Source organism: Buteo buteo, chromosome 5 (genome assembly GCF_964188355.1).
Source record: "Buteo buteo chromosome 5, bButBut1.hap1.1, whole genome shotgun sequence".
NCBI lineage: Eukaryota > Metazoa > Chordata > Aves > Accipitriformes > Accipitridae > Buteo > Buteo buteo.
The window spans coordinates 33515782-33543760 of record NC_134175.1 but is presented as its reverse complement, the minus strand read 5'-3'; the positions used below and the strand labels follow the sequence as shown (position 1 = coordinate 33543760).

General features: G+C 34.3%; 1 protein-coding gene across 17 annotated transcripts in view; it reads right to left on the bottom strand.

The window, feature by feature from the left end:
• Positions 1 to 2144: 2144 nt before the first annotated feature.
• LOC142031643 (sodium channel protein type 2 subunit alpha-like) overlaps positions 2145 to 27979 on the bottom strand; it is a 59199-nt gene continuing 33364 nt past the window's right edge. For 12 of the 17 annotated variants that reach the window (XM_075029318.1, XM_075029319.1, XM_075029326.1 and 9 more), the window contains 10 exons: positions 23244 to 23364; positions 22500 to 22654; positions 21306 to 21479; positions 14962 to 15084; positions 12705 to 12986; positions 9432 to 9485; positions 8119 to 8256; positions 6308 to 6412; positions 4527 to 4797; positions 2145 to 3619 (listed from right to left, as the gene is read on the bottom strand). In XM_075029318.1, the coding sequence (XP_074885419.1) occupies positions 2427 to 3619; positions 4527 to 4797; positions 6308 to 6412; positions 8119 to 8256; positions 9432 to 9485; positions 12705 to 12986; positions 14962 to 15084; positions 21306 to 21479; positions 22500 to 22654; positions 23244 to 23364 (2616 nt within the window). In that variant the 3' untranslated portion in view covers positions 2145 to 2426. Of the gene's footprint in view, positions 3620 to 4526; positions 4798 to 6307; positions 6413 to 8118; positions 8257 to 9427; positions 9486 to 12704; positions 12987 to 14961; positions 15085 to 21305; positions 21480 to 22499; positions 22655 to 23243; positions 23365 to 27979 lie in introns of all 17 variants that reach the window. The other 5 variants (XM_075029333.1, XM_075029321.1, XM_075029334.1 and 2 more) reach the window with 2 other exon arrangements.

The following is a 27979-nucleotide window of genomic DNA, read 5'->3' as shown; positions in this document are numbered from 1 at the left end:
TGAGCAGTGCCTTGATGGTTCAGAAGGGATTTTGAGGGTTGTCAGAAAGGCTGTTGGGGTAGAATGTGTAGGTGCCCTGTGTTATCACTAGATAGCACACTGGTGACAAAGAAGTAGAAATCAATGTGGTGTAGTCAAAGTTCCCCCATTTTTTAAAAATCATTTTACATAAAAAAAGATAAACGTGAAGAATAAGGTATTTAGCTCTAGTGATAAGGAAAGCATTCTTTATTTGTACCAAAGCCAGTTTTGGCTTGCTTTAACCAACAGAAGGACAGAGACAAAGAAAAATAAATACGATATAAAAATGAAATCTTTATTTTTTGGCTCATTTGTAATATTGTTTACGTTGTTTATGATAATAACAATTTCCTGCATGCATTTCACCAACACATTACAAGTCAAAAGCATTTGTAAAAGAAAGATTCTACATTTAATGTTAGCTTGTGTATGAAACACACAATGTCCTGATGTCCTTGATTATACAAATGTGCCATTTTGTTCTTGGGAAATATTGTGGATCCTATTTGTACAAGTCTAGTGCAGCGTGATTCAAAAAGAATAAGAATAGGCTATGTAAACAGACACTGCAAGATAGCAAGGATTTAATGGACAGTGAGACTATCTTGGAACTTCTGATGCAAATGGTGCTAGAAATTTGCATGTTCCCCTAATACTTTCCTTGCTATGTCCTGTTACCAGATATAACTATTTGGAAACAAGCTGGGTTCCAGATTTACACAATTTACTTCACATTGAAATATATGCAAATATAATATTAAAACAAGATAGTCTACAAATACTCACTTTTTTTCTCATAGTGTGATGATGCCAGTTTGAAATGACCATGGTTAGAAAGTAAGTCAAGTGGATGAGGAAAGAAATATAAGAAACAGTGATCTAAACTTGAAGACACTTTTCTTATATACAAAACTGTTGCCAAATGGTATTTCTTTACATTATTTATATATGCTAACCACATCTTCAACAGGTTAAACAGTTTGCAATATGGCCTGTACAGTTCGATTCTACACCATATAGTAGCCACTTCAAATTTAAAATGCAAAACTAAAGAAGCGCTTAAATAGCTGCAAACTATTGCTTAATGATTTGAAAGAATGAGGTCTGGTTGAACAATTTGATTCACTTCACCACTGACACATGGCTTCCTATAGTGGCGACTGTGGACAGTGGAAGGAGCAAGATACAGCAGCAAAAGCATTGACATGCATCAGTGATACTCTCCAGACTATCTGTAATGACACAGAATACAACATGTCCTGTTGAGCTCTTGCAAATTACCCATACTGTGGCACATGCACATATCTGATGCAAGTCAATGTGGCAAAGCCGTTCAATTCTATGCTCAAATATGCACGACAGTATACTATTAATATTTACATGGAAAAAGGTATTTTATTGATTCATTGGATGTTGGCCATAATGAGAGAAGACAGTAACTAAAGAACAGTCTAGGAAAAAATTTGAGGTTTTTTAAAAAAAAAAGAGAAAAAAAGAACTCCCAGGTATATTTTGGTGAAGCTATTTTTCCAGTGCAGTAACCACACAATATTTTTTAGGCTGTGAATATTTTAACAAGAACAAGAACTTGTTCATCTTGAATGATTTGCATAAAAATAAGTCATTGCAGATTCCTGTAAATTAGAGGAGACTTTCCAGGCACATTAATCTGGATGCACATAATCTGGATGCAGCCATACAAGTAGTTAGAACGCCTCAAATTTAAGAGCAACCCTGAAACATGGAAGTTCTTAAAATCTTTAGCTTTGTGCAATGTCGTATTTTTATCTAGGCATGATTGACAAGTGCAGCATGCCTGTGCAAATCACTTCTATCTGTACATCATAGAGAATCTGAGAGTAGAACACCTGGTCCTCATACCTCTTTCCCCAACATAAAACCTATTACAAAAATAGTCACATATAATAGTAAACAACTTGTGAATTAAAAAATGATAAATACACTAATACTGATTTTGTAAAAATATGACAAATGTAGCAGTTGCATCACAAACAGTGAAGAGAATTACTGTTCTACGTGTTTTGCAGTAAGTGAAACACAAAAAAAGTATCGCTTTGCACTCATTTCATGCTCCGTGTTCCTGTGGAGCCACTTTTCCCCTCATTCTTTGCAGTGTCAGCTGTAGTGAAAACAGTAACTTCTTGTCAAGTTTGTTACCCTGATTCACAGAGTCACAGTTTGATGATGAAGGTTCACTGTTTTGTTATAGGCACTGACCTTAAGTATATATATAATGTATATATATGCACACACGCGCGCGCGCACACACACATATATATGTGTAAAAACTGTCAGTTTGGCATAAACCTCCTACAGGAGTCCAGTTGATGCTTCATTCTCAAAGACTGTAAACAAGTTGTCCCACAAGCAGAATTCTTAGAGCTTTATTTTTTATTTTCCCTGACATCTTTACCTTTGTAGTTCTTTTCTGCTTTATCTTTTTCATATTTTTCTTTGTCGGGCTTTGTTACACTGTCATAAGAAGGTGGGGAAGTTGTAGAGGAACTCTCATCTGTTTTTTCTGGAGTGGAGTTCCCATTTAGTTTATCAATAATTATCTCTTTTATAACTGGTCCATCTCCTTCTTTGTTTTTATTTCTGTTGTATAAACTAGACACCTTTTTAACTTTTTGCCTTAAAAGATAATGCCTGTAAGCACGCTGAATAATGACAGCAGATACCTCCTCCTGTTTGCGTTTTAATGTGGTTGTGATTGGTTCATAGGAGACTTTTGAAGGATTGGCTGCCATAAACCGATCTTCCATCTGTATTCTGAGGGCATCCATCTCCCCACTTTCCCCCAAAACACGCTTTGTGAAAGCAAACAAGATGTCAAGGCAGTGAATTCTGTCACCGCTTACCATGGGTAGATCCATTGCAATAAGCTGGACTTTGTTTGGTTTTGCTATAAGAAGAGGAGGATCTAATGAAGCTGCAAAATCTGATAGTTTACTGTATTCTATGAATTGTGTTGCATCGGGATCAAACTTCTCCCAGACTTCATAGAACATCTCAAAGTCATCCTCGCTCAAGGGTTCAGCGCTTTCTTCAGTAGCAACACTGAAGTTCTCCAGAATCACAGCAATGTACATGTTCACCACCACCAGAAATGATATGATAATGTAGCTGACAAAGAAGAAAATCCCAACGGAAGGGTTGCCGCAGTCGCCTTTAACGGAGCTCCCTGGATGGTCTTTATGGGGATCACAGTCTGGCTCCCCACTGTTAAGAATTGGGGCTAGCAAACCATCCCAGCCAGCAGATGTGGTAATTTGAAATAGGCAGATCATGCTGTTGCCAAACGTTTCAAAGTTGAACATGTCATCAATCCCAACTTCCCTCTTAACATAGGCAAAGTTGGACATGCCAAATATCGCATAGATAAACATGACCAGGAACAGCAGCAGACCAATGTTGAACAAAGCAGGAAGAGACATCATCAAAGCAAAAAGCAGAGTGCGGATTCCCTTAGCGCCTTTAATAAGACGCAGGATTCGACCAATTCTGGCAAGTCGGATGACTCTGAATAGTGTGGGGGACACAAAATATTTCTCAATCATCTCAGCTAAGAACATACCTAGAGAAAAAAAAGTGAATATTTAAAATATAATTTTAAATATATTCATTATCTATGGAAAGATTTATTTATTGCTGTCTCCAAAACAATCAGTATGGGGACTCTATGTTATAGCAAAACATCATACACGGTATTACATTTATTGAAAGCTGTTATTAAGGTGAAAGCACCTTCCTTATGTTGAAATGCTATCTAGGAGGAGGGAAGTAAGTAAAAGAAAGAAGACTGCTTCTGACAAGGTAGCTAGTGTCTGCCTAAGTTTTCAGTTATTCCTAAAGCAGCCTGGAGAAAGGAGTTTCTGTCTTGGAAATAATTAGTTCTTGAAGCTGAGCCTATTACCACCATCTTTTATGAAGGACTATATTGGCTTAATTTCTGCAAATTACTGATTTTTTTTTAATCTGAGGATCCACACTGTATCAGCACAGCCTCTCTCAGGTGTATTACTCTTTAAGACTTAAGTTTTGTCACACAACTCATTTGCACCTTGGAGAGTCATTAGCTTTCAGTTGACAGAAATCTAAATACTCACCAAGACCTTAGTTAGCAAAAGCAATTAAAAATTTCACCCCCATCACATACTTTTCAGTTTTAGTACTGAAAGCAAATCTGTGGTTAGTTTGCATATACTAGTAAACATTCCTCTTTATATTCGTACATGTTAATCTAATGTGCCAAATAGTTCCTTTATGTCTTTTGATGGGGATGATGACAGTGAATCTAATGGGAGAGATAAAAATCTTATATGCAACATTTCATCTGTTGTATGCTATAAAGTATGAAGTTCTGAATTAACATGTAAGTCGTATAGGAAACAGAAAATTTCATATTCAGTATCATAACATTCTTGAAACAAATGTTCCGTTTTCCTTCTACTAGTTCCTTCCTGAAAGGGAATTGCTCTTACCTACTATGGAGAGAATCACAACCACAAAATCAAAAATATTCCAGCCTATAGTGAAGTAGTAATGGCGAAGTGAAATCAATTTCAAGACACATTCTCCAGTGAAAAGGATAATGAACACAAGGTTAATCCGGGATAAAATTGTTTCCATTTCTTTACTCTGGTCATCTGTTTCTACCATCATTGTGACCATGTTAAGGCAGATGAGTATCATGATGCTGATGTCAAATACTTGTTTTGTTACAAAATCAAAGACCATGCCTTGGAATTTGTTCTGCAAAAACAAGGATGGAATATAGTTTACACTCTGAAAATATTTGTCTTTACAAATGCTAAATGAGAAAGCAAGTCCCTGCAAGATTTAGGAGTGCAGACCAAGACCCATTCACAATACATCTGTTAACATACACCAAACCATGCTGGTTTGTGTTTCATCCTGTTAGAGCACAAGTCTTATGAGGAGCAGCTGAGGGAACTGGGGTTGTTTAGCCTGGAGAAAAGGAGGCTGAGGGGAGACCTTATAGCTCTTTACAACTACCTGAAAGGAGGTTGTAGCAAGGTGGTTGCTGGTCTCTTCTATCAAGTGATTAGTGATAGGACGAGAGGAAATGGCGTCAAGTTGTGTCAGGGGAGGTTTAAATTGGATATTAGAAAAAATTTCATTACTGAAAGGGTTGTCAGGCATTGGAACAGGCTGCCGAGGGAGGTGGTGGAGTCACCATCCCTGGAGGTGTTGAAAGGACATGTAGATGTGGTGCTTCAGGACATGGTTACTGGGCATGGTGGTGTTGGGTTGGCAGTTGGACTTAATCTTAGAGGTCTTTTCCAAACTTTATGATTCTTTTCTATTCTATTCTATTCTAAGAAGTGTACCACTGTTGGCTGAAGGGACGGGAAGGGAAACAATGCAATAATAACAGTAATAATACTGATGATATATATTATTGGTGTAAAAAGGGTAGTATAACTTGATACCCAGCAAGAATGCCAGCCAAATAGAAACACATTTTCTTATCTTTATTCTTAGCTGGTTTTAGAATACTAACCCCCAGAGATGTCTCCCTTAAACTAATTGTGCTTGGTGAGATTGTTGGACCGCTGAAGGTACATGTCTCAAACACACCATGACTGCAATATCCTACTTTTCCTTTAGTACTTAGCTAAATGTTTATTGCCATATGTTTCTCCTTAGAAAGTCTGTTTTTAACCACTTGGTGCATAAGGTTCAACAAGTACTACATTTTTTCCAAACACTGTAGGTGTTCAGTAAATAACAGAGTAGTTTCTTAGAGACAGATTTATCCTAGTTTATGCTTTACTCCCTAGGACATTCTTTTATTCTGTAAGATTGTCTGCATCTGTCTTTCTCTTTCACATTAGGTGACCACTGCCCCCTTCTGTCTTCAGCAGCAAGGGCCAGTGCATCCCCATTTCCTACAAATGCTCTGCGAGGAATAAAAACAGAAAATGAAGTTTATCCGTGGGTAACAAGAACCAATAAATGATCCAATCAACTGTACTTTTCTAGGACCCAACCAGGGAATTGTGGAATTTATCACATTAACCTTTTTAAATCCTACAGTTCATACTTCAGAGTGTATGTTTTTAAATGAAACATGACCTAGTCCGCTGAATTAAAAAAAGGGGGGACAAATTCTACCTTTACCAGAAAATACATGGAAAAAATATTTTCTTTCCAGGCATATAACCTTCTCTTGTTGGCTAAAATCATATTCCCAAATCAATATTTAATATTAGGGGTATTAAAATCAATTCACTCTTACCACTGGCCTCGGTATAGGTTTCTGTGGCTTTTTGGATCCCAGTTTTTTCATTGCATTATAATATTTCTTCTGTTCTTCTGTCATAAATATATCCTGACCTCCAAAGTAAAGAAATAATATCAAAACTAATTACTATCATGTCCACACATGCAACATTTAACTACAGTATGTATCTCTGTAATATAATATTACATTTATATTTGATTTATATAACAAAAGTGATTTTTTCAGGTATTTATAGTGTGGATGCTCATATGCATTCCTAACACACAAAAAAACCTCTTACTGGTGCCTTGTCAGGCTGACGGTTGAGTTTTGCCAGTGTCTTCGTGCTCACTTTTGCTGACACGGCTAAAATGGTTCCTACTATACTGATGCTGTTAAGTAACTTGATGAGTAGGATATGTTTAGTGCATAAGAGCTTGACTGGTGCCTTACATGTCCTAAATTCTAGACAGACTTTTAGGATTACAGCTAACCAGGTCTAAAAGTGGTATAAGTTCGAGGCACAAGTTGTGTCAAGGGAGAGTATTTGGGTCTATGAGGATTTTAATGACAGCAAAAAAAATCACCTTTGATATAAACTTAAGAAAAGTAATCCAAATCATGCCATAGCAAATTATTAATTTGCTTAAAACATCACTGGACACTTGACTAACTCAAATTAACCTTTGTTTGCAGATGCAAATGCTGCCAGTCAGATGTGCGACTGACTGAATTTCAGTATAAAGTAAATTGTGCTTATTGATGAGTCTGAACTAAGTCAGATGGAAACACAAAGTGGATATTGAAGCCCAAAGCATGGCATAGTTGATAGAAAGTGAGGAAGTAGCCCCAGACCTGTTTATGGCTCTTTTAAGAAGCTAAAGAATATTTTCACAAGGAAAAAATTCTGTAGCTCACAATTGACTTTTACCATAGATTCTGTTTGGTGCTGCTGCTTTTTATTTGGTGATTGGATAAAACCAAACCATATGAAACTGCTTTTTCACAGCATGCAAAGATTTAGAGTGATCCTGAGGTTCTCGTTCTTTTTGTGAGTTGAAGGCTAAGAATCTTGAGGCTTCAAAATATTTTAAATGTGATTATTTGTATTTTTAGATTTTTGAAGTTATTTTAAATAACTCTATATGCATTATCAATATAATTATTTTAAACATACTTGTATGTCAACTGTGTACAGAAAAAAATATCTTTCCTTTTATACCTTTGCTTTATTATTGCTATTAAATTATAGATTCTATTTGTTTAACAAGTTCATCTCATTTCTCACAGAAGTGTTAGAAAAATAGAACTCTTTTGTAGACATTTTCACTTGTATCTTTAAGCCTTTTCATGTGAGGTTTATTGCACTTACTCTTAACCCCCTGTTTAATCAGTTTGCAGAACTATTATCTATTGTATGAACACAATGCCATGTTGTATCTTCATTAAGTGTCAACAGTTTATAAGATTAATTAAAAATTAATTTATCTTAATTCTTTAAACATAATTAAAAAAGAAACTCTTCCATGGAAGATAATATTACATCTAATAAAAAGAACAATGCACTTTCCTTTTTTGCATCTTCATTTTAGCTCTTACACAATTTGCATATTATTATGAACTGACTCATGATTTGTCCCTCCTCGCTTGTCAAAATGCTGAAATGCAAAGGTCAAAACCACATCCACAGATTTAACACGGATTATATTTAAAAAGTATTCAAGGACTTCAAATAACTTTTGATTTTTATTAGCTGTACATAAATAAGTTATTAATTCATTAGAGCTATTAATTTATAGCACTGTGGAAACATTTTAAATACTTATCTTCTTTTTTTGTTGGTTGAAGTTGTCTATGATGACACCAATGAAAAGGTTCAAGGTAAAGAATGATCCAAATATGATAAAGATGACAAAATAAAGATACATATACAAGTTGTCCTCATACTTAGGTTGATCTTCTACCTACAAAATATTATAAATTTTATTACCCATGAGAATATTACATGTAAAAAACAATGTATATAATTTATGAATAGGTATATGCTATCTCAGCTAGAAAAGTTATAAAGTGTACTTAGTTATTAAAAAGACCCAACATGTCCATTCCAATCAATATTTGGAGAACTGGAAGCTGACAGAATGTTTACTCATATGGAGTCATTAGTACTTAAAATTTTAACAGCACAAATCTAAATATTTTATATTGTGTTCAGTATATTTTCATGCAACAGAATCAATTACTTTTTCTATTGCTTAAATCTCCCGGAACAATTTTGGTCTTGCATGAGTGTTCTTACATCCAGCTAAGAACAGATGCTTTCAGTAAATTTCTAGTGAGTGTATGTTTTGTGAAATCCATTAAATTGAGGCAAATTTTTAAGGAGGATTTTGTTATTGTTTCAGTTTTCTGGATTCCACATCTCAACACCTGCACCATTACTGCACAATGTGCTACAGTGTAGAAATGCTGAAGTTAATGAAACAGGATATATTACTCTGGGAGATGGATATCCCTGTGTGATGATGGATATCACTAATGTGACTATAACCTAGGTTGTACAGAACTAGTTCAGGCATCTGTGTTGCACTTTTTTGTACAAGGTAAACGTAGTTTTAGTTTTGTAGCCAAGATAAAATTCTAATCCCTAGAAAACTTAACAGATGACCTTCAACCTTAAAATCTAATTGCAATTAAATAGCTAGATAACCTAAGTGCTCAACCTAAAGAAACAATGAAATGCAGTTACAAATTATAAAACAAGATTAATATATTCAATATGTAATAATTACATTATATAAACTTAAATTAATTCATACTCATGATTACCAAAAGAAGTGGTTAAAAAAACTCTTCTTTGTTTTTTTCATTAACATTAGCTTTTCCAAATAAAGTCGTTAAGTTAATTTAACTTATTTGGCTAAACAGAAGGAAGTGGGATTAATTCTTTCCACTACAAATTCTAAGATTCATGAAGTTACATAGAAGTTCCTTTGTAGACTAAATGTATCTGGAAAAAATATGTATTGATGCTGATTATCATTCTTAATGTTATTGTGTGTGTAGCTGTTTAAATTCTATACTCTGTAAGTTTATCAGAATATAACCAACACATGATCTTTGAAAGTCTTACACTTACATCTCGTGAATCAACAGCAGCATACATGATATCCATCCATCCTTTGAAAGTAGCCTAGAAATAAAATACAGTTGTTTATCTTCCCTATAAAAATTCATAATGTGGAAAATAACTAGGTCACAGCATTTGGACCTTAACTTTTAATAAAATCATATCTACATTTATAAACCACATTTAATAACAGGCATAATAAAATATTTTTCATAGTAATACCAGTTTTTTGAGAAATTATTTTTTAGGTATTCAATAAATATTAAAAATCAGGCTCTGAAGGTCTCAGCAAGGGCACAATGTGTTTGGAGCTGCAGATGCTTACTTTGCAGGTGAAGAATGGTAGAGTCAGATAGATGTTAATGCTGGAGATGTTCAAGTAGAATCTACTAGAATCACTCATGGTGACAGCCATTTTATCAAGTTTACAGCATGAATTGATGGAGTCAGCAATACAACTTCTGGACAGATGCCTACATGCATCTGAATGTTTTTGCTATGGTTAAACTGCCATGGTATTTTTAGAAATGTTTTAATCCCACATGACTAAAATGAATAGACTCTGTTCAAAATCAAAATATACATTGGTTCTTGAGGGATAAGATTTACAGAAGACCAAAAAGTGAACTGTGAAAGAGCTGTGATTAACTTCTTTAAAACTTTGGGCTCAGTTCCTATAGAGACTTTGTCTAGGTCTAGGTGTCTAGAATAAAGAGTAAAAAAGATCTGCCGTCATTGCTCTGAGGAGGTGATTTTCATGGACGTGGAATGTCCACTTTCTGAGGAACACCAAAGTGTTGGTGTGACATGCTAGTTGAAGGTGTGAGTGCCTGCTCATTAGCCAGAGTTTCCAAGCTTATTCACAATAACAAAAAAAAAGAGCTAAAAAGCCTGTGAAATGAACAGATAAAGAGCATCTCTCCTGAGGAGATTCAGGAGAGGAACCATCCCAAGGAGTACACTTGCATTTGTGCTTGCCAGAACTAGCTCTGGTACTTTGGTACAGCTGCTAGTTTTCACAGCAGAAAACTTGCACTCTGGGAGTGTTCATGTCCTCCTGAATCTTGCAGTGCAATACAAATTTACTAAGAAGGAATGCTTGGAGCCAGGCTTCGTAGATCTTTCTGGCTCAGTCAACAATTGGCAGCTATTTGGTGCACTTTGCATAGCAGTATTAGAAGAGGAGCAGAGTTTGATAAGAGCAATAAGTACAGAAGTGTGGAGGGAGAATGTTAATGGAGACAATCAGCTGAAGAGGTGACATGATACATGCTCAAGGATCCCTTAATCTCTGGAGGAAAAGTAAAGGGTGGAAGGGAATATTTGAAAAGGAAAATAATGAAAAATCAGAACAAAAAGAAATAAAGAAAGAGAAGAGGAATGAAAGATCCACAGTAGTGATGTAGTAAGTAAAGACCAACACTGTCTGGATGTGTGACACGGATGACATTCAGACACAGCTTCAAGAGATTAGAATCTTTCCTTATACATCTTCAGAGGCAAATATTTGTAATAAGATGGTTCACTTTAATCTCTAATACAAGGGTCACAATGAGGTCTGAAGTCAGAGAATTAGAATCATTGTTCAGTACTACTACTCCGCACATAAGAGTCACATTGACTTTAGAGGCAAAACATTTTAAGCCAGGTAGTTAATTTGGGAATTAAGGTCAACTAGGGATACTGACCTGCTCCACGACAGAAGGGACAAGCATATCATTCTTAGATAACAGTGATACCAGAGCAGTAACAATCCCATGACATTTCTGACATCTTTTCCTATATTGAAGCTGTATGTCAAGTTATAGACAAGTCATTCTACAGCTACAGAGCTCAATCATCTAAACATTATTGCTTGCCTTCTTGCTTGTGTTTTGAGTCAGCTATCAGCTATCAGAAGCTCCACTCTAAGCCAAGGAGCCTGTAAAGAGCTAAGGTCTTTATTCCTCTGGCATAAATAAAAGATATGCTCAGTACCTAGAACAAAACCGTTTCTGTACCACAGCACATAGGAAAAGGACTTGAAGTGGAAATACAATTTACATACTTTGTATAAGTAGCAGTAAATAATAGAATGAATATGCCATGCAATACAATAACATCTAATACTTCACAAGGATAATACTATAAGTAACTTATTATTTGTTTAGTATATTATAATGACTCTTTAAGAAGCATTAATGGAATATGATAGTTATAAATCATGAGTATTTTTTGTGATAAAAGTATTTCACATTTTCCTACTTTACCCACAGTTTAATGTCTTTGTAGTTTCAGGTACTTAATGAAATATATTTATTTTAACAGCAAGTGCTGTTTATCTGCAAACATCAAGAGAAAGTGTTATATGATTAATCTGACCTAATACTCAATTAAGATCTGTCTATCAGTAACTATATTCCCATGGGCAGCTCCTACTTCTCTCAGAGGATTTCAGACCTCTTACACAAATATTATAATAATAGAGAAAGAATTGCCTCCATGCTACATGAAACATTGGGTGCCCCAATCTGAGATCTTGCATTATTTATGATTCCTTTCCCTAAACCCACTTGCAGGTCTGGAAAATCAAGCCCCTATTAAACAAATATCTGCATTGGAGACACCAGGTTGATATATTTTTATTTTTACCATCTAATTTACAACTGGTTCCTTAAATGGAATATAGATGTGAAGAAAAATCCACTCCACCTTGACCAGGCTGTTGACAAAAGAAAAATTACTTCTCAGTGTCAAAAGTGCCTAGATTAACGGATTTTGACTGTGGAAGAATGTTGCTGTGGATGCGTCATGATACCTAGGAATAGATTATGTGGGAGGCACTGGCAGTAGTTGCTCACTTCAGACCAGACAGTCAGTTAGGAAGTCTGCCCTCTTTTAAGCTGCTGTCTGCCTTCCTGTCTTACAAGGTAACTGAGCTCATAAAGGAGGGGAGAGACCTTCTAATAATTAGAGGGACCTCTGAGCCTTGTCCACCATGGCGAGACTCATGAAATGCATTCCTGAATTTTATATTGTGCATGACTAAAAAGATTCTTGTACCATTTTCACTTATTATTTTCACATTATTATCATTACGATGAGATGGTATTCCCTAGCCTTAGAATGGAAAGTTACTCTACTATCATTAATAGAAAAATTACAGGTAACAATGTAATGGAGTTGTGTAAGCTGTACATCATTGCTATGAAGAAATTATTCCACTACTTAACAGTCTTAACTTGCCCATTTTTCCAAGACTTTTTTAAAAAGAGCAAAAAGAAAATATATAAATTTACTTACTACTTGAAGCAGAGCAAGATATCCAGCTCCTACATTATCAAAGTTTACTTTCACATTTTTCCATCGGGCACTTTGATTGTTTTTTATGAGTTCCTCACACTGAGTATAATTGTTGACATCACTGACATCAAACATCTCACCAGTTGTGGTGTTGACACAGTGATAGAATTTGCCAGCAAACAGATTTACTCCCATGATGCTGAAGATGAGCCAGAATATAAGACAAACCAGCAATACATTCATGATAGATGGAATTGCTCCTACAAGGGCATTTACAACCACCTAGTGTACAAATTAGACAAAATAGCCACTTAGTTTGTGAACAGAAAAATAAAAATACTTTTAAAATGTTAAAACAGTATATATATGGAATGGACAGTTAAAATATTACAGTAAAAATTTAAGGGGAAAATGTTATTTAAGGTTCAATAAAAACACTAATGAGATTGCAAAAAGGAAGAAATAAAATAATATGGAAACCAAGACAATGCAAAAGTCTGAAAAAAACTTAAAAAGCAAAATAAAACCTGTTAGTAGCAAGATGGATTCTTAGAATTTGTGTGCTCTGGAGAAAAAAAGAGAAATAAATGTTAAATTCCAACAATACAAATCAAAATCTATAAGTAGAAAATAAACCAGAAAAAGATCAAAGAATGATGATGTGGAAGACTGAATAAAAATGTCTGCATGCAAAACTATCATTACTAATGATTTTTTTCTCAGAAACTTTATATACATATATATAGGCACCAGTGTATTTTAGCTTCTACATACAGTGTAACATAATAAAGCATATTTTATTTAGTGTTTACTAACAGCATCTGCTATAAGTCTTGGTTTTAAATTGCCTGGCTCACTATAGTTGCTCTTACATTTATCCTTTAGGTTTTTTTTTTAATTGGCTGCGTTTAATACAGTTGAGCTACTCTATATGGGCAAGTGGCAGTACAAGATCAGGTGAAATCCCCTGAGAAAAATTTTCTTTTACTTATTGTGGTTGAACTAAAAGAAAGCTGCAGATATTCAGACAATAATTTTCTACCAAATCAGTAAAGACTGCAGTACTTTTTTGTGTATGCTTTTAAAAATTGTAGTATTTTTAAATTCACTAATTTGACTGAAAGTCGTCTAAGATCAATAGAGGTTTTGGCCATTTATTAGATAGGGACTTATGTGTTGTTTGCAATGCAAATCATAAAACGTAACAGTGATGGTGATGTGTCGCAGGACACACTCCCCTACAGTAGACAGTGTGGCCACCTTTAGAATATCAACAGCCTCATCCCCCACAGGAACCACACTATTTATTTGGAAACTTAAGACTTGTGACCAAACTATAAACATGTATTGCCACGTATGGGTATAGGTGAAAGATTAAAAGGAGATTTCTCAATAACATTATCTTGTTCATTTTTTGTGTATCAGTTTTTCCAGGAAATAGCACAGTCTGCATTTTCAGCAGACAGCTTGTAACAGTTGGGTGGAGTTTTTTTGTCAGATTGGTAGAATATGAAAATAATAAATTCCTCAACAGGAAGGATTTAGCTGTGTAGAAGGAGAGGTAAGATGGCAGCAGATGCATTCATATGAAGTAAAAGACACTCGCTGAGAAAATTATTTCCCATCTCTCCCCTTCTATACTTCCAACCCTGTTCTTATTTCAGGTGTATGTTCAGAGAACCATTCCCTAATACTACAGCATTTATTGTGGGTTTTTTTCCCCCCAGGCAGGTAGGCAGGGAGCTGCAGGGAGGCTTTAGTTTCTGATGTGTCACTGTTGTCAGCTTCTTCTCCTTTTTTTGGTTTGGTTCAGTTCGGTTCGGTTTGGTTTCCAGCTAATCCTGTTCCACCCTGAACCACTGACAAACTAACAGAAAATAAAAGTTAGCTACAGAAATTTATAAAATAGACTCCCTAGCTAAAATGGAGGAAAAAACCCCAACCCTCTGTTCTAAAATTTCTCGTATCCTTTTACATTTCTATATAGGTGCAGAAATCAATGGAAATTTTAACAGACAGGGGGCTGGGATAACACAACTATGCAGCAGTGAGCAGGCAAATTTAATGAGCTCAAGGTCTAATCTCCAAATGTAAGCTGTACACCAGTCTTGTGTATAAGGACATGTTGGAAGGCCTTTTTCAACACATTTTTGCATGCATTCCCATTCTGGAGTTCTTTGCAGAAGGCGTGAGTGTCACACTTCTAAATTAATTTTTGTATGCATACATTCATTCAGACTGATTAATTTTATCTCACCCTCATTCCTTCAAATCGTGACAAGGCTCTTAAAGGTCTTAAAGCTCTTAATGTGCGAAGCGATTTAATGGCACCAAGTTCAGAATAGCCCAAAGCATTGGCTATTAAACTAACCAATGAGACCTATAAAAATACAGAAAAAATATTATAAAAATTGTTCTACATTGTTTATTTAAAAAGAATACATGATCAATCAACAGAAAGTTCAACAGTGACAAATAGAAAAACACCATTCTTTCTTCTAGTGATATTGGAGGCTTAATCCCACAATTTTCATACTTGCTGGAAAGCCAAGAGGTCATAAGAAGGCATGTTTGAAAAAGGAATATATGCTATTAAATGTCTATTATACGTGGATAGGGTTTCACAGTCAGATAGAAGCACACTGTTGGTGAAGGATAAGATTTTCAGAAATACTTAAAGACAAGATAGCCATACTTTCAGTAACTTCATTAATGTTCAACCTTCCAAGCGATTTAAAGTTCTGAATACATTTGGATAGTTTATTAACTACTGACAATATTATTAATGCCTGTAATCACTAATAATATGCTAAATAATGTAGTGGTTAATTAGCTTCTGCTATAAATATTATTTCTAAGTAAGTCAAACACTCAGTTCATAGCAACAATAGCCAGGGTATCTATGAAATATATATTGACAGAGGTGGTACTTTCTCACTTGCCCGACAACTCTCTCAATAACATTTTTTTCTCTTCTAAGTATAGGAAAATATTATGGGATAGTTATTAACAGATGCTAGCATTATAACAGTAAGTGCTTTATTATCTACAACAGTAGTGAGCTCCTGATTCATGTTATCGAGATTTTAATATAATCCAGTCCACTTCAGCAAGGAGCAATTAATTTGCTTCTCAAATGGAACTGAGTTTTAAACAGTGCGAATGTGAAAGAATTTAATTTACTTACTTTGAGCAGTTTTGGAGACAGGAGTGGGGAAATATCATACCTTACTCATCTTTTATTCAGTTCTACCACCAAAAGCATAGAAGACACATAAATGAACATAGACATATTTCAGTCCTTGAAAAAAATCCCTCAAATGTTCATTTCTGTACCTCAATCTAGAGAGTTCATCAAATAATTGGCCGTACAGAAATAGACATTCACTGACAATGGTGGTAAGATTTTGCCCACTATATGAAAAGGTGGTTTCCTATGTTAGTAGTATCTGTAAAGAACAATTAGATGAATCACAAACACAAGAGTTACAAGATCATGTCTCAAAAGGACAATCTGAGAGCAGATAGGAATCAATTATTCATTACTATGTTGCTATGTATATTAATCTAACAGAAAATAGTATTTTAGTGAATTCATATCACTGTACCTTTCAACTGGATTACATGTCAGGATGTAATTCTTTTTATCAAAGGAAAGGCTTATTTTATTGCTGTAATGGATAAGTTTGTAAAGAAACTTGCTGTGATTTGTAAGCGTATTAAGAAGAAAATCTTACTGATTTTCTGTAGTCTGTAACTGAAGTCTGTTCACTTACAAGAGATAACATTATTGTTTCTGCCATTACATTAATTATTGTCATTAATTGTTATTAATAATTGTCATTAATACAATTTATTTGTCCTGTGATTCTACAGTGAGAGAGAGTACTTTTTTATCCTTGGCCACCTTTAATATATTTCAGAGATAACAAGACATGGAATTCTCTGTATTTTTAATAGAATAGTCATTGATTCACTCACATCAACAAGATACCCAGACATGACAATAAACTGTAGTGTAAAGACAGCACATTTTATGGATTAAAAATAAACTATGAAATACATGTTAAAAAAAAATATGTCTCTCACTGGGAGAGCAAGACATCTCTTTTAAAATTGAACTCACATTAATGGCTCCTTCATTTTATACTTCCTCCCCAAATTAGCACTGTGCCTTAGCTATCTTTCACAAACAAGACTCCATACAGGCTAGTTACATAGCTGTAGCTCCTGTAACTTCAGTGCCACTGTGTATATTAGCAGTTTTTTGGTTCTGATTGTAAGTCATTCTCCTGAATTGTTTTTGCTTTCCATTTCAACCTATTTGCAGCTTTCTTAGCATGGTGCTAGTGCTCTTACATCATAAACCTGACATTGTTTCACAGAGAAATACTTCATCTACTGTAAACAACACGTTTTCCTCTGAAGCACAGTTCAAATGAGAGGCAAAGATTTGCTTGGAATTCTTTGATATTAATTCTATTTTATATAAAGCATAAGTATATACAGCTGTTCTGTACTGCTCTGGTTTTCTCAGTCTTCTCAGCTTGGTCTTCTGTCATCTGTTCCACCTGGTTTGTTGCTAGTAGGTGAGAAAATAGATGTCTCTGTACACTGATAAATAGATTAATTTATTTCTTTTGAGATAAGAATGCATGCAGATGCAGTAATTTTAAGAAATGAAAATGAACTCAAAATGGTAGAAAGAATTTTTACATTCATCTCCTAAAACTGGAGGGTTGTATGTCCACATTTTTGTGTATGGATCTTCTAATGTAGACTGTTGCAAAAAATGTTTTGAAACTTAACAGTCACAATTAGCCCTGCTGAAGATCTTCAGTCAGGGTTGTCATCTGGGCCAGAGTGTTGGTCATGCAGCTCCACATTGACTTTATTTCTATGTAGGCCTAAAATTTTAATCCAAATTAATTCTGTGCTACTTGGTGAGGTGGCTAATTTATGTGATTTGATTCCAGGTCCTCAGTGGCATATGGCCCTCCTCACTTCCAACACTGCTTATCCTATCTTTCATGCAGTTTAAGTATTCAGGTGTTACACTTAACTAGGAATAAAAACAAACTGCAAGATTTGGGGAAAAAAAAAATCCAAAGATTTTTTCTTTCTATTGAGAAGTTAATGATTTTTCTTATTTTTTGAAAAATAGATACTATATTATTGGTATTCCAGGTAGGCATTTTTTACAATTTCAGAGACAGGACACTGGGCCCAATGTAGCCTTTCTTATGCCTTATGTAGCCTTTCTTATGTTATGGTCCTATGCTAAGGTAATATAATTTCTTCTATATGTACTTGGTGAATAATTCTTACTTTATGGTATTTTACTGGCAAGTATTCAAAATTCATTTTCTTTAGATGCATAATTGCAAGCTATGATTCTGTTCCCTAACTCACTGAACAAGACCCTTAGGTTTCATGCATAGATCATCCAAATATCCCTTTGAATTAATTAATTAATTTCATTAATTTCTGGATTATCCAATGCTATCATAGTGTACCACATTAGATTACACACAAAGACATATGAGACTGTCTAGGAACACAAAGTGACATCTCTTTCTGTATCTGGTTTCCCAACACATGAATATGCTCATCTTCTTATTTCTTCTTATTCTTATTATGAAGTTGTCAGGGCAGCAGTTGCCTCTTACTCTGTGCATACAGCATTTAGTATATTAGTATAATGTGACCCTGATCTTTTCCAGAATGTTGCTGCTGAGTTAATTATTCTGAAAAGCTGATAAAAAGGTTGAAAGCACAGTTTAATTAAATTACTTTACCTGTTTTAACAAAAAGCATGAAACATTTTTAGCTATAAGAAGAAATAATATATAAGCCATCAATATGACCAGCTTCTTAGGTACTATACAACAAGCCCAACTGAAGGGTTGTTTTGCTACATTTAATTGTTCAAAAACTGTACCCATTGAGGCATGAGCATTTTCAGGAAGTTCAAAGATTTCATTCCACTTACAGATTCATTACTGGCCTACAGTATTTGGCAAATACATGATCTGTTTTAAATGTTACTTATTTCCATTTCATTCAAGCACTATTTATTAACACAATAATTTAGAAATAAAGTGTCTACACCAAATTATAGGACTAACTTACAAAGTTTAAAAATATACAGCATAAAATGGTATCCACTTAAGATTATCTAAGATTACATATTGTAACAACAAACTACACAAACAAATTTAATAACTGACAAACTCATTGGGTATTCCCAGATACCCTATCTCCTTCCCTGATGTCCTATCTCCTAGCTTTGTATGTGGCAAAGACATCTTAGAGTCATTACAGCTGTAATGTGTTACGTACCTAGACATAATAAACTTATGACAGATGGCTTCTAGAAAAAGGGATAAGAGCAAAAACCAAGGTACAGGATGACATGCTCTATAGTATATAGTAACCCAGTTTTACTGAGTTAAGATATTGCTGTCTCAAGCTGTTACTGGATAACTCTGCCAGAATTAGTCCCCCCCCAAAAAGTGAGTATGTCCCTGCTTCTCAGCTGCCTGCATCCAAAATTCAGTCTCTTTGCTTATACCACTGATAAATGTGTTTGAACTAATTTACCAGATTGTGATTTTGGGTAGATAAGGCACTCCACCCAAATACCTGCTCCTTGCTACAGATATTGTTGCATCTAGCAGAAGAATGGGGTGGAGAGATGGCATGATAAGGTCTTAAACTGAGATAGCCAGATGTACCAAGAGTCATCTGTCATGGCTGTAAACTGACAGTGCTGAAAATTGCCATTTCTTTGTGTAATTATTAAAATCTAATTTGGTCACAATCACTGAGAGCAACTATGGCTATTTCTCACAGTCAGAGACTCAGGTATGTAAGATATTAAAGGTCAAAGCCCTAAAGGACTATCAGTGTTTACTCTTGAATAACTTTAGAGGATGGAATTAAACAATTTGATTAACTTTAGTCACTTCTGATGAAGAAGGGCTCACTGGTGTTCTCACTGGGAGAATGCCACTGAATCACACCTGTTTAAACTGCCTGTTAAAGCAGTGTAGATTCTCTGCTTTTCTACAGGAAGATAACATGAGTTCATGTATTTCTTTCAAGTGCTGTCTGGTGGTGCTAAAGGAATCGCTGAATTAGCCTTAGGCACAGTAAGACATTTTTTACCACTTTCTGGAACACTGAATATTATTCTTCAAAAGTAGAAGGTTCCAATCTTATTTAGTCATGCTTTTGTTTATAAAATTAAAAATTATGAGTAAAAATTTGGCAAAATAGGATGCTTTACTTATGATGATGTTCTTAATAATTCTGAGAGCCTGCTCAGATAACAGCATCTCTGAGGCTAAACTATTATTAAGAAACCATGGAGTGTGGCTTAGAGTAATCTGTTTAGGTTTATGTTACAAAAAAAGAATAATTAAAACATGAGTCGTAGTTTATCTAAAAAAAAAAATCCATTCTTAACATAATCCTGGAAGGGAGCATCTGTCTTCTGCATTAAAATCCTCTTAAGAAAACCATTCACACTGCTCCATTCAAGCACAGATTTTCAGGACAGAGCTAGAGATTGACAGTATAACAAAACTAAATTCCTCAGGTTAAAAAAAAGAGAAGGTCTTCCATTTTGAGTTTTGGGCCCATCTAGCTAGGTTTTTTCCCCTCTGGGAGTCACAAATCCGATACATTTCTATTATATATTCATAAGAAATAAGTATTTATGGGACCAGGATCTATGCAAACTTCTCAAGAAATATGGTAGCTTGGGCAGAAATTACTATAAATGCACCTTTGCCCTGAGATGCCATCTCTCAGTTCCACACTGAGAACATGTATAGCCAATGAACCGGGTCAGATAATGTGTGAAGGCAAGAGACTAAAATAATCTGGGACTAAACCCAGCTTTGATCCCTTCTGACAACATAAGCAAGGCCTTTGCACAGAAGTTTATCACAGCTGGGAAGGCAGCCAAGAAACCTTGCATTCTCTTCTATCATAAACCCTGCCAAGTCATAGCTCATTTAACTATTGCAGATTGTCAGCCTGTTAAAACTAATTAATTTTTAGACCAAATAGCCACTGTCATTCTGTTTTACTAAAAATGATAACAGGATAGTTTGGGAGGACGAAGTTCTGAGAACTCAGATGTAATCTGGACCAGATGTATTGTTTCACTTGCAAAGCTGCAGTATTTGTAGAAGAAACTTGTGCAATGTAGTGTCTTCTTTGCTAAGGAATAAGGCAGTATGATCATAGCATGATTATGTATGAAAGGTAAGTATGTAGGGTAGTATGAAAATAGCATGTTGCAAAATTAATTTTTTCCTCATAAAATCTCAAGTATGATACATCCTGAGTATGGAATTATTAACCATGAAGAATGAACAAACTTATGCCCAGCCATCCTTTTCCTTCTGGCATATAAATTTACTTTAAATAACACATACAGATCACTGCAGGCTATTACTAGTGCAGTATAACTATACAATGTGAATTATTTTTGCATGTTTATAAGAAGATCACTTAGTAGTAATGAGTTTTACAACATAATGGGCTTTGCTATAGGGAATTTTGCAATATTAAAGACTGTGTACTTACATCAACAATCAAGAAGTCCAGCCAGCACCAGGCATTAGTAAAATATATTTGAAAACCGTATGCTACCCATTTTAAAAGCATTTCCAAAATGAAAATATATGTAAAAACTTTGTCAGCATATTCCAGCATGGTCTTGATAGTTTTGCGCTGTTCAATATAGATATCTTCAAAAGCCTATGAAAGAAATATATTCAGGTATTACTAATGTTTCACAGAACATACATGATAAAAATAAGGAATAAAAAATAAAAAATAAGTAGGTCAGAGCTAATCTTTTCCCTTGTTCTTCTGCATCCTCTTATTTTACATATTTCCCAACTTTAACCAAACTACAAATTGGAGCAACTTTATGTATTCTGCCCTGTCTGGGGTTGAATATATATATATGTCCTATTTTCCTAATGAATGAAGAAATAAACTCAAAGCATGAATTTTTGTCCACAGTGATATTAAGAAACTCACATACACACACAAAAAACACCCTTTCTTATACAAAATCTGTTCCAAATTTGTATATTCCATTCTAGAAAGTGGTTAGGGAGATTACATTTCTATGCTCTATCAAACTTATCTCTAAAGGTCAAATTAAAGAGCAGTATATTTGCTAGAATGTATACTATGCACATTGATACTGTAGCAAATGTTCAACTTGAGTAAAGCTGGAAAGGTAGGTAATGTAATTTTGTTGAAAAGTGGTTGTTAGGTTTAATTTGCTATCACACTCTTCCCTATCTCCTGCTTCCAAAAAAGGAAGAGAATGAAGTAATTATTCCATTTTTTGTATGGTCTTTCGTAATCAGAATCCAAGAAGTGGCTGAGCCTGGAAGGAATTAAGGATTTAAAATCATGCATTTAGCTATATATTCACAGTTAACAATGGTCCTTTGTACTCAAATCTCTTGATAAACATGCTGAAAATTGGTAGGCAGCTTGAATCTTGAGTAGCTACGCTGGCTTAAATAAAATTGCACCAGCTTTACAGTGGTAAACCAAAAGTATTACTAAAAAAATTGCATGTGAAATTTAACAAACTTATTCAAGTTTGGGCCACGTTTCATTCCATCCTGAAATGATGGAATGCAGGTAATTTTATACAGCTCCAAGCAAAACAAGTCCTGAAGCAAATTTGAATTTTGCTGTTGCTTCTAAGGAGATATCTAAATATTTCAGCATCTGCAATTTTTTTCTACTTACTAGAGCTCCACTGCTGAGAAGAATCATGAAGACAATGAAAGTCTCAAACCAGTTGTGCTCAACTATACTGTAGCAGGTTTTTCTAAGATTCCACCAAATTTTTCCTTTGCCATCTTCTATACTTACTTGACAACATGGAAATTTCTGCACACAACCTGCATTAGATTAAGAGATATTAGGATCCAAAAGCAAACTATTTCAAAGTCAATATTTACTGTATCAACTGGTATCAACATTGTTAGAAGCTTTAACAAATTTTATAATAATTTTATAAATTAAACACTGGAATTCTCTTTTATAGGGTGCTGAATATCTGAATTTAGCTGAGTAATTTGGAGAGAATCCAGGCAATAGTGGATGTAATTATGAGTAAACTCAGTCCAAAAAACATTGATATTTTTGACTGTTGGCATGTAACTGTTCCATTTGTTGATGGAGTCGCACAAAAATTAATTTGTTGCAAATTTCAAGGGCCCTTTCAAATAACTGAGAAGCATTTTAAGAATAGAAAAGTTAATGAAGTTTTTTAGTAACAGGACATATGCAGTGGCCAGGCAGATAAAGTTACTCAAAGCCTAGGGAAACCTTGTTTTGGCATCTGATTTCCAGCACTCTAGGCTATGAGTATTTTGTTTCAATTGGTCATGAAGGTCCAGCAGATTTGAAAGTCTCAAGAATTTAAATATGCCTAGAAATAATGCCATTTTACTAATACATCTCATAAGTCAACAGTTATTCTACAACCTTCTGTAAAACAGGCTTCTGGTTCGAGAGCTTCTTCACTTTCAATTTCTGCTTGCTCGCCCTCTCCAGGAGGAGCAATATCAACTGTGCTGCCTTCTGATGAACTGGATGCATTTAGTTTCTGCAAGTAAAGTTCCAAAGAACAATTTTTTTTCATTAGATACATATTCTTTAAAAAATGATACTAAATCAAATCATGCCAGTCTCTGACTTTTGAAGAATGCTAAATTTATACTGATAAATATGCATCACCATAAGTAAAAACATAGTCATGACATGTACATTGTATAGTTTATCTTCTCACAGGGAACAATTAAATATAATTTGGCTACTAACCTGATCCACGTATTCTCAGTAGTATTAAAACTGGAGAGCTTGCATGTACCATGCTCTCGAGTTATTTCATTTTCTTTACTATACTGGATTACATTGAAAATGTGTTTTAATTTTCCCAGCAAAATGAACTAGCAGAAAGCTGCACATATATCTTCATGTCCACTACAGATGGTGTTTTCACAAACATACACCATATCTGGATTAAAAAGTTGTAAATTTAATGGCATTTAATGGCAAATTTCTGCACAGTTTAATTTTTGCAGAAAGCACAAATTACCAGATCCGAAATATCTTCTTTGCATTCCAGTCTCTTCTGCATATTGAGAGACCTCCTGAGGTCCTTTCCATCCCGAATTTTTCTATCATTCTATTACTTTTGTGTACAGTGAAATACTATAGTCCTTACTGCAGTAAAAGCACTTCTAGATCTGAAAACTGCAAGAACTGGAGAGTGATATAAAGCAACTGAAATTAAGTAACTTCTTACCAAGTACATTGAAATTTGGATCAGGTCAAGCTGTTTATCAGTCATGCATGACTGCCCATAATTTTGTCCTTTTAAGAAGCATATTTTGAAAGGACAAACCTGCTAAAGATGCATGCAGCTAATGCAATAATTGGACATAGAGTTTGTACTGTTTGTGTCTTTAATTGCTTTCATCCAAAATACATTCTTTTTTACTGTGAAATAAGGCTTGTAATCAGAAAGCAACATTAGAAAAAGCATGGTAGTGAAATACTTCTGGTTTATACTATGTAGCAGTAATACATAGGAATTTCAGGGGGTAATCTAGCATGCACCTCTAACAAATACTTTAAACTGTACAGGCACTGATGTAACAAAAGGGCATTTGGTCACAGACTAGAGTTGTGGTTTCAGCTAAGCAGATCTGGTCATGCCCTTTGAGCTATATGAAGACCTTTCTATACAAATGTTTTGAAAGAATGCTTAATACAAATTACTTTTACATTTAGCTTTCAAGATAGTGACAGTTTTAGAATATAAAAAAATACTATTCAGATTATTTGAATGATTTTGCAACAAATAATAAACAATAACTTTTTAGTGAGGCATTTCCATGTATTCTCTTCTTCAGAGACACTGCTGCAAATTAAAACTAGTTACTTAACTCTTCAGTTAAAACCCAGTCCCTTCACAAAAATGCATTGGGAGCTAAGACCTTATTTTCTGCCAGAAATTAAGTAAATGGCACATATATCTTTATATAGTTTGGTAAGCAATTCTTTCCTTATATTCAACTCTTTCATGAGATGAATGAAGTTTAAAAAAAAAATTCATGTTGGGTGATAGATAATTTCAGGGTTAAGTTTCAAGAAGCTGCCCTCACACACACACATGCAAATGTAGCCAATATATGGTCACTTAAACCTCAGGCTACATGGCTGCTACTGCATTGTGACCAAAAATAAAGGACTTGTCCCATAATAGAAAAGATTTCTGACAAGCACACAGGTATGCGTTTGAAAACCGTTCTTTCCTTTTTTAAATATCATGATCTGTCATACATGGAAAATCACACTGACAAATGTGAAAAGATTTGGATAAATACATTGAGATTTGGATTTTCCAATGGTTAATTTTTGCTTAGTAAACATGTTAAAATATCATGCTTCCTTTTTCATACTGCACTTCCTCTGTGATTTCCAAAATTTATATACGTAAAATAGTTACAGCTGTATTGCCTCTAAATGGAATCTTTTTATTACCAGTCATGTAGAGCACTAAGTCTGAAATAAAATATTGTGTACCTCATGTAGTGAGAATATTTTAAACTTTGCTTTCTGTATTACATTTACAGACCAAAATGCACATTAATGTATGCTATATTAATTGTTATTAGCACACCACCTTATTATCCGCACATCAGGCTCTCTTTAAAAAGGAAATAGTTTTGTGAATTAACTCTCTTATTATATATCATTGTAATACAAAGAAATAAGAAGTCTGAAATTTGTCACTGAAATTATAGGCAGTTTCTTCATTAAATAAAAACCAAATATTGTGAAAATAATAATCTGTCACATTCAAGTTAGGAAAATTAAAACTAATTCATGGCCTGATCCATCATCATTAAATCAATTACTGACTTAATAGTAGCAAGATAAAGGTTCACAGTAAGCATCAATTATTAATCTATATGAGTGCCAATTAAAGCAATTTTTTAACTGCATCTTCCCTTGTAAACTGTTGCAGATAGTCCTGTCAGCATAGTTGCTAAAAACCAAGTAATAGCAGTGCAATTTATAATCAGTACAAACAAAACCTACTATAATCCCCTTCATTATTTTTCACATAAAGAATTCTCTTCATTATTTTTCAAATAATCTCAAACAATTGCATTGTAAAAAAACCTCATTAAGTTAATAAAACTCCTCTTCTTTGCTTCAAGACCCTAAATTAGGAAAGAACCATTGCATTTTAAATAAGGTGACTTTAATGATCTTTTTTTCTAGCAATAAAACTAATAGAACTAATAGGAAACTGAAGATACATGATGGATTAACAAAATCTTCTTTTCACCTCATAAGTGTGATTATCAGCCTCTAGAACACGCCATGCCCTGTAAATACTTATTTGCATCTTCAGTGATATCACATTTTCCTTTACAAAGATACATTTGAAAGCAATTGCTTATGATGCAGCATTCTCAAGGCCTGAATCAGCAAAACCACATGCTTGACTAGAGCAGAAGCCTGAGCAATACTGTGGAAATCACACACAAAAATAAAATAAAATAAAAAAAACTACCTGAATGGGATTATATTTTTCTGAAAATAGTATTATAGCTACTATTGTATAGGATAGAAAATTAAAAAAAATGCTTCATCACCAACCCAAATACTTGGTTAATATATGTATAATCAGCCTCCATACTGTCCTTTCAGAGCAGTGCATCTCTTTTCAACAGCTTAGATCATTAAAACAAGCTTTGACCAACAGCATGTTAATGTGCCCATTTACAGGAAAATGCATTCACTTAAGACCCAGTCTTGCTCTCATTCATTTGTTTTTGTTCTAGATTTCAATAAGAGCAAGAGCAGGCTACTAAAATTTTAAGCTTTACAAACGGCTTCATGATTCAAGTGACAAATAAAGGGATTCAGCCATTACAAATTGCCTTTAGTAATTCAGCCATGTGATTTTATCCTTTGAATCTTGAAAGCTGCACTGTAATTGAGTGACAAAATATAAAATAATGGGGATCAATGATTCCAAAGTGATTCTAAACTGACTTTAAATCTCAGATCTTATGATATTTGACTTTTATATAATATTAAGAAAACCACTTTAAAAATCTCTTTCCTTAGAGTTTTATTTGACGTTTGAAGCATATCTTGGTTTAAAATTTAATGAGTAAAATCTCAGAATTTTCAGAATACATACCAGTATGAATTTCTTTTGGCATCTCTGGACAATTTATAACACGATATAATATGGGTAGATCATACTACACTATAATTGATGGTACAAAATGAACCATTTGGTTATCCTTTTGAAGCCAGTGAGACTCTGCCTGAAGGAAACAGATTTGAATCCTGCTATAGGACTGAAACCTCAATCCCAACAAAATTTTGACACCTAGTTTTACTAGGGTAATTTGACCTCCTTAGTTTCATGTATCTTTGGCTCCTGTGCAATATTTGCTGTCCTTATTCCTGAAGGCTCTGCCAATTATGCGTCAATGAACATTATACTTGCCTATAATGAAAAACTACCTAGGGTAAATATATATGGAATTTTATAAAAATTATGCCAACTACTCCATAGTCTTTCTAATTTGCACCAAGTAAAGTCCTCCAACTCAGTCACAGACTGCTATCGTGAAACACATTCCAAAATACCACTATTTATGAAGGAGTTTAAGGTTTAAGAAAACAGTATTTGTAAAATGCTTTGCTTCGAGAGTTTTTTAAGGTGGGTTATTTGCTAAGTATAATTTTAGCAATTATGAAACTATTGGCTCTGCTTACAGTTTATAAAACTCAAGATATGCACTGCCCAAATGAATACAGAATGTAGTTTGTAGCATCTTGAATATTTGCATTACAGTGCAATGTAGGTTTAAAAGCATAACAGTGTAATTTTTATGCAAGTAGCTACTGCAATAGTTTAAATGTTGTTCATTAAGGAGCTGAAGTTGTGGCAGTAATCATTACATAAATCACTTAACACATTTCATTAAAAATTTACATTTATAAGGGCTGAATCAAAAAGGGTTGTTTTTATTCTTTAAAAACTATGCATGCTCCCTTTTTCTTTGGCCTCTTTAACATATAACATTCCAGTACTCTTATGATTCATACTTCAAAACCTGTAGAGCATGCAGTTATTGCTAAAGACTGTATCAAAATATCCAGAAAAATCATTAGCAGAGTTA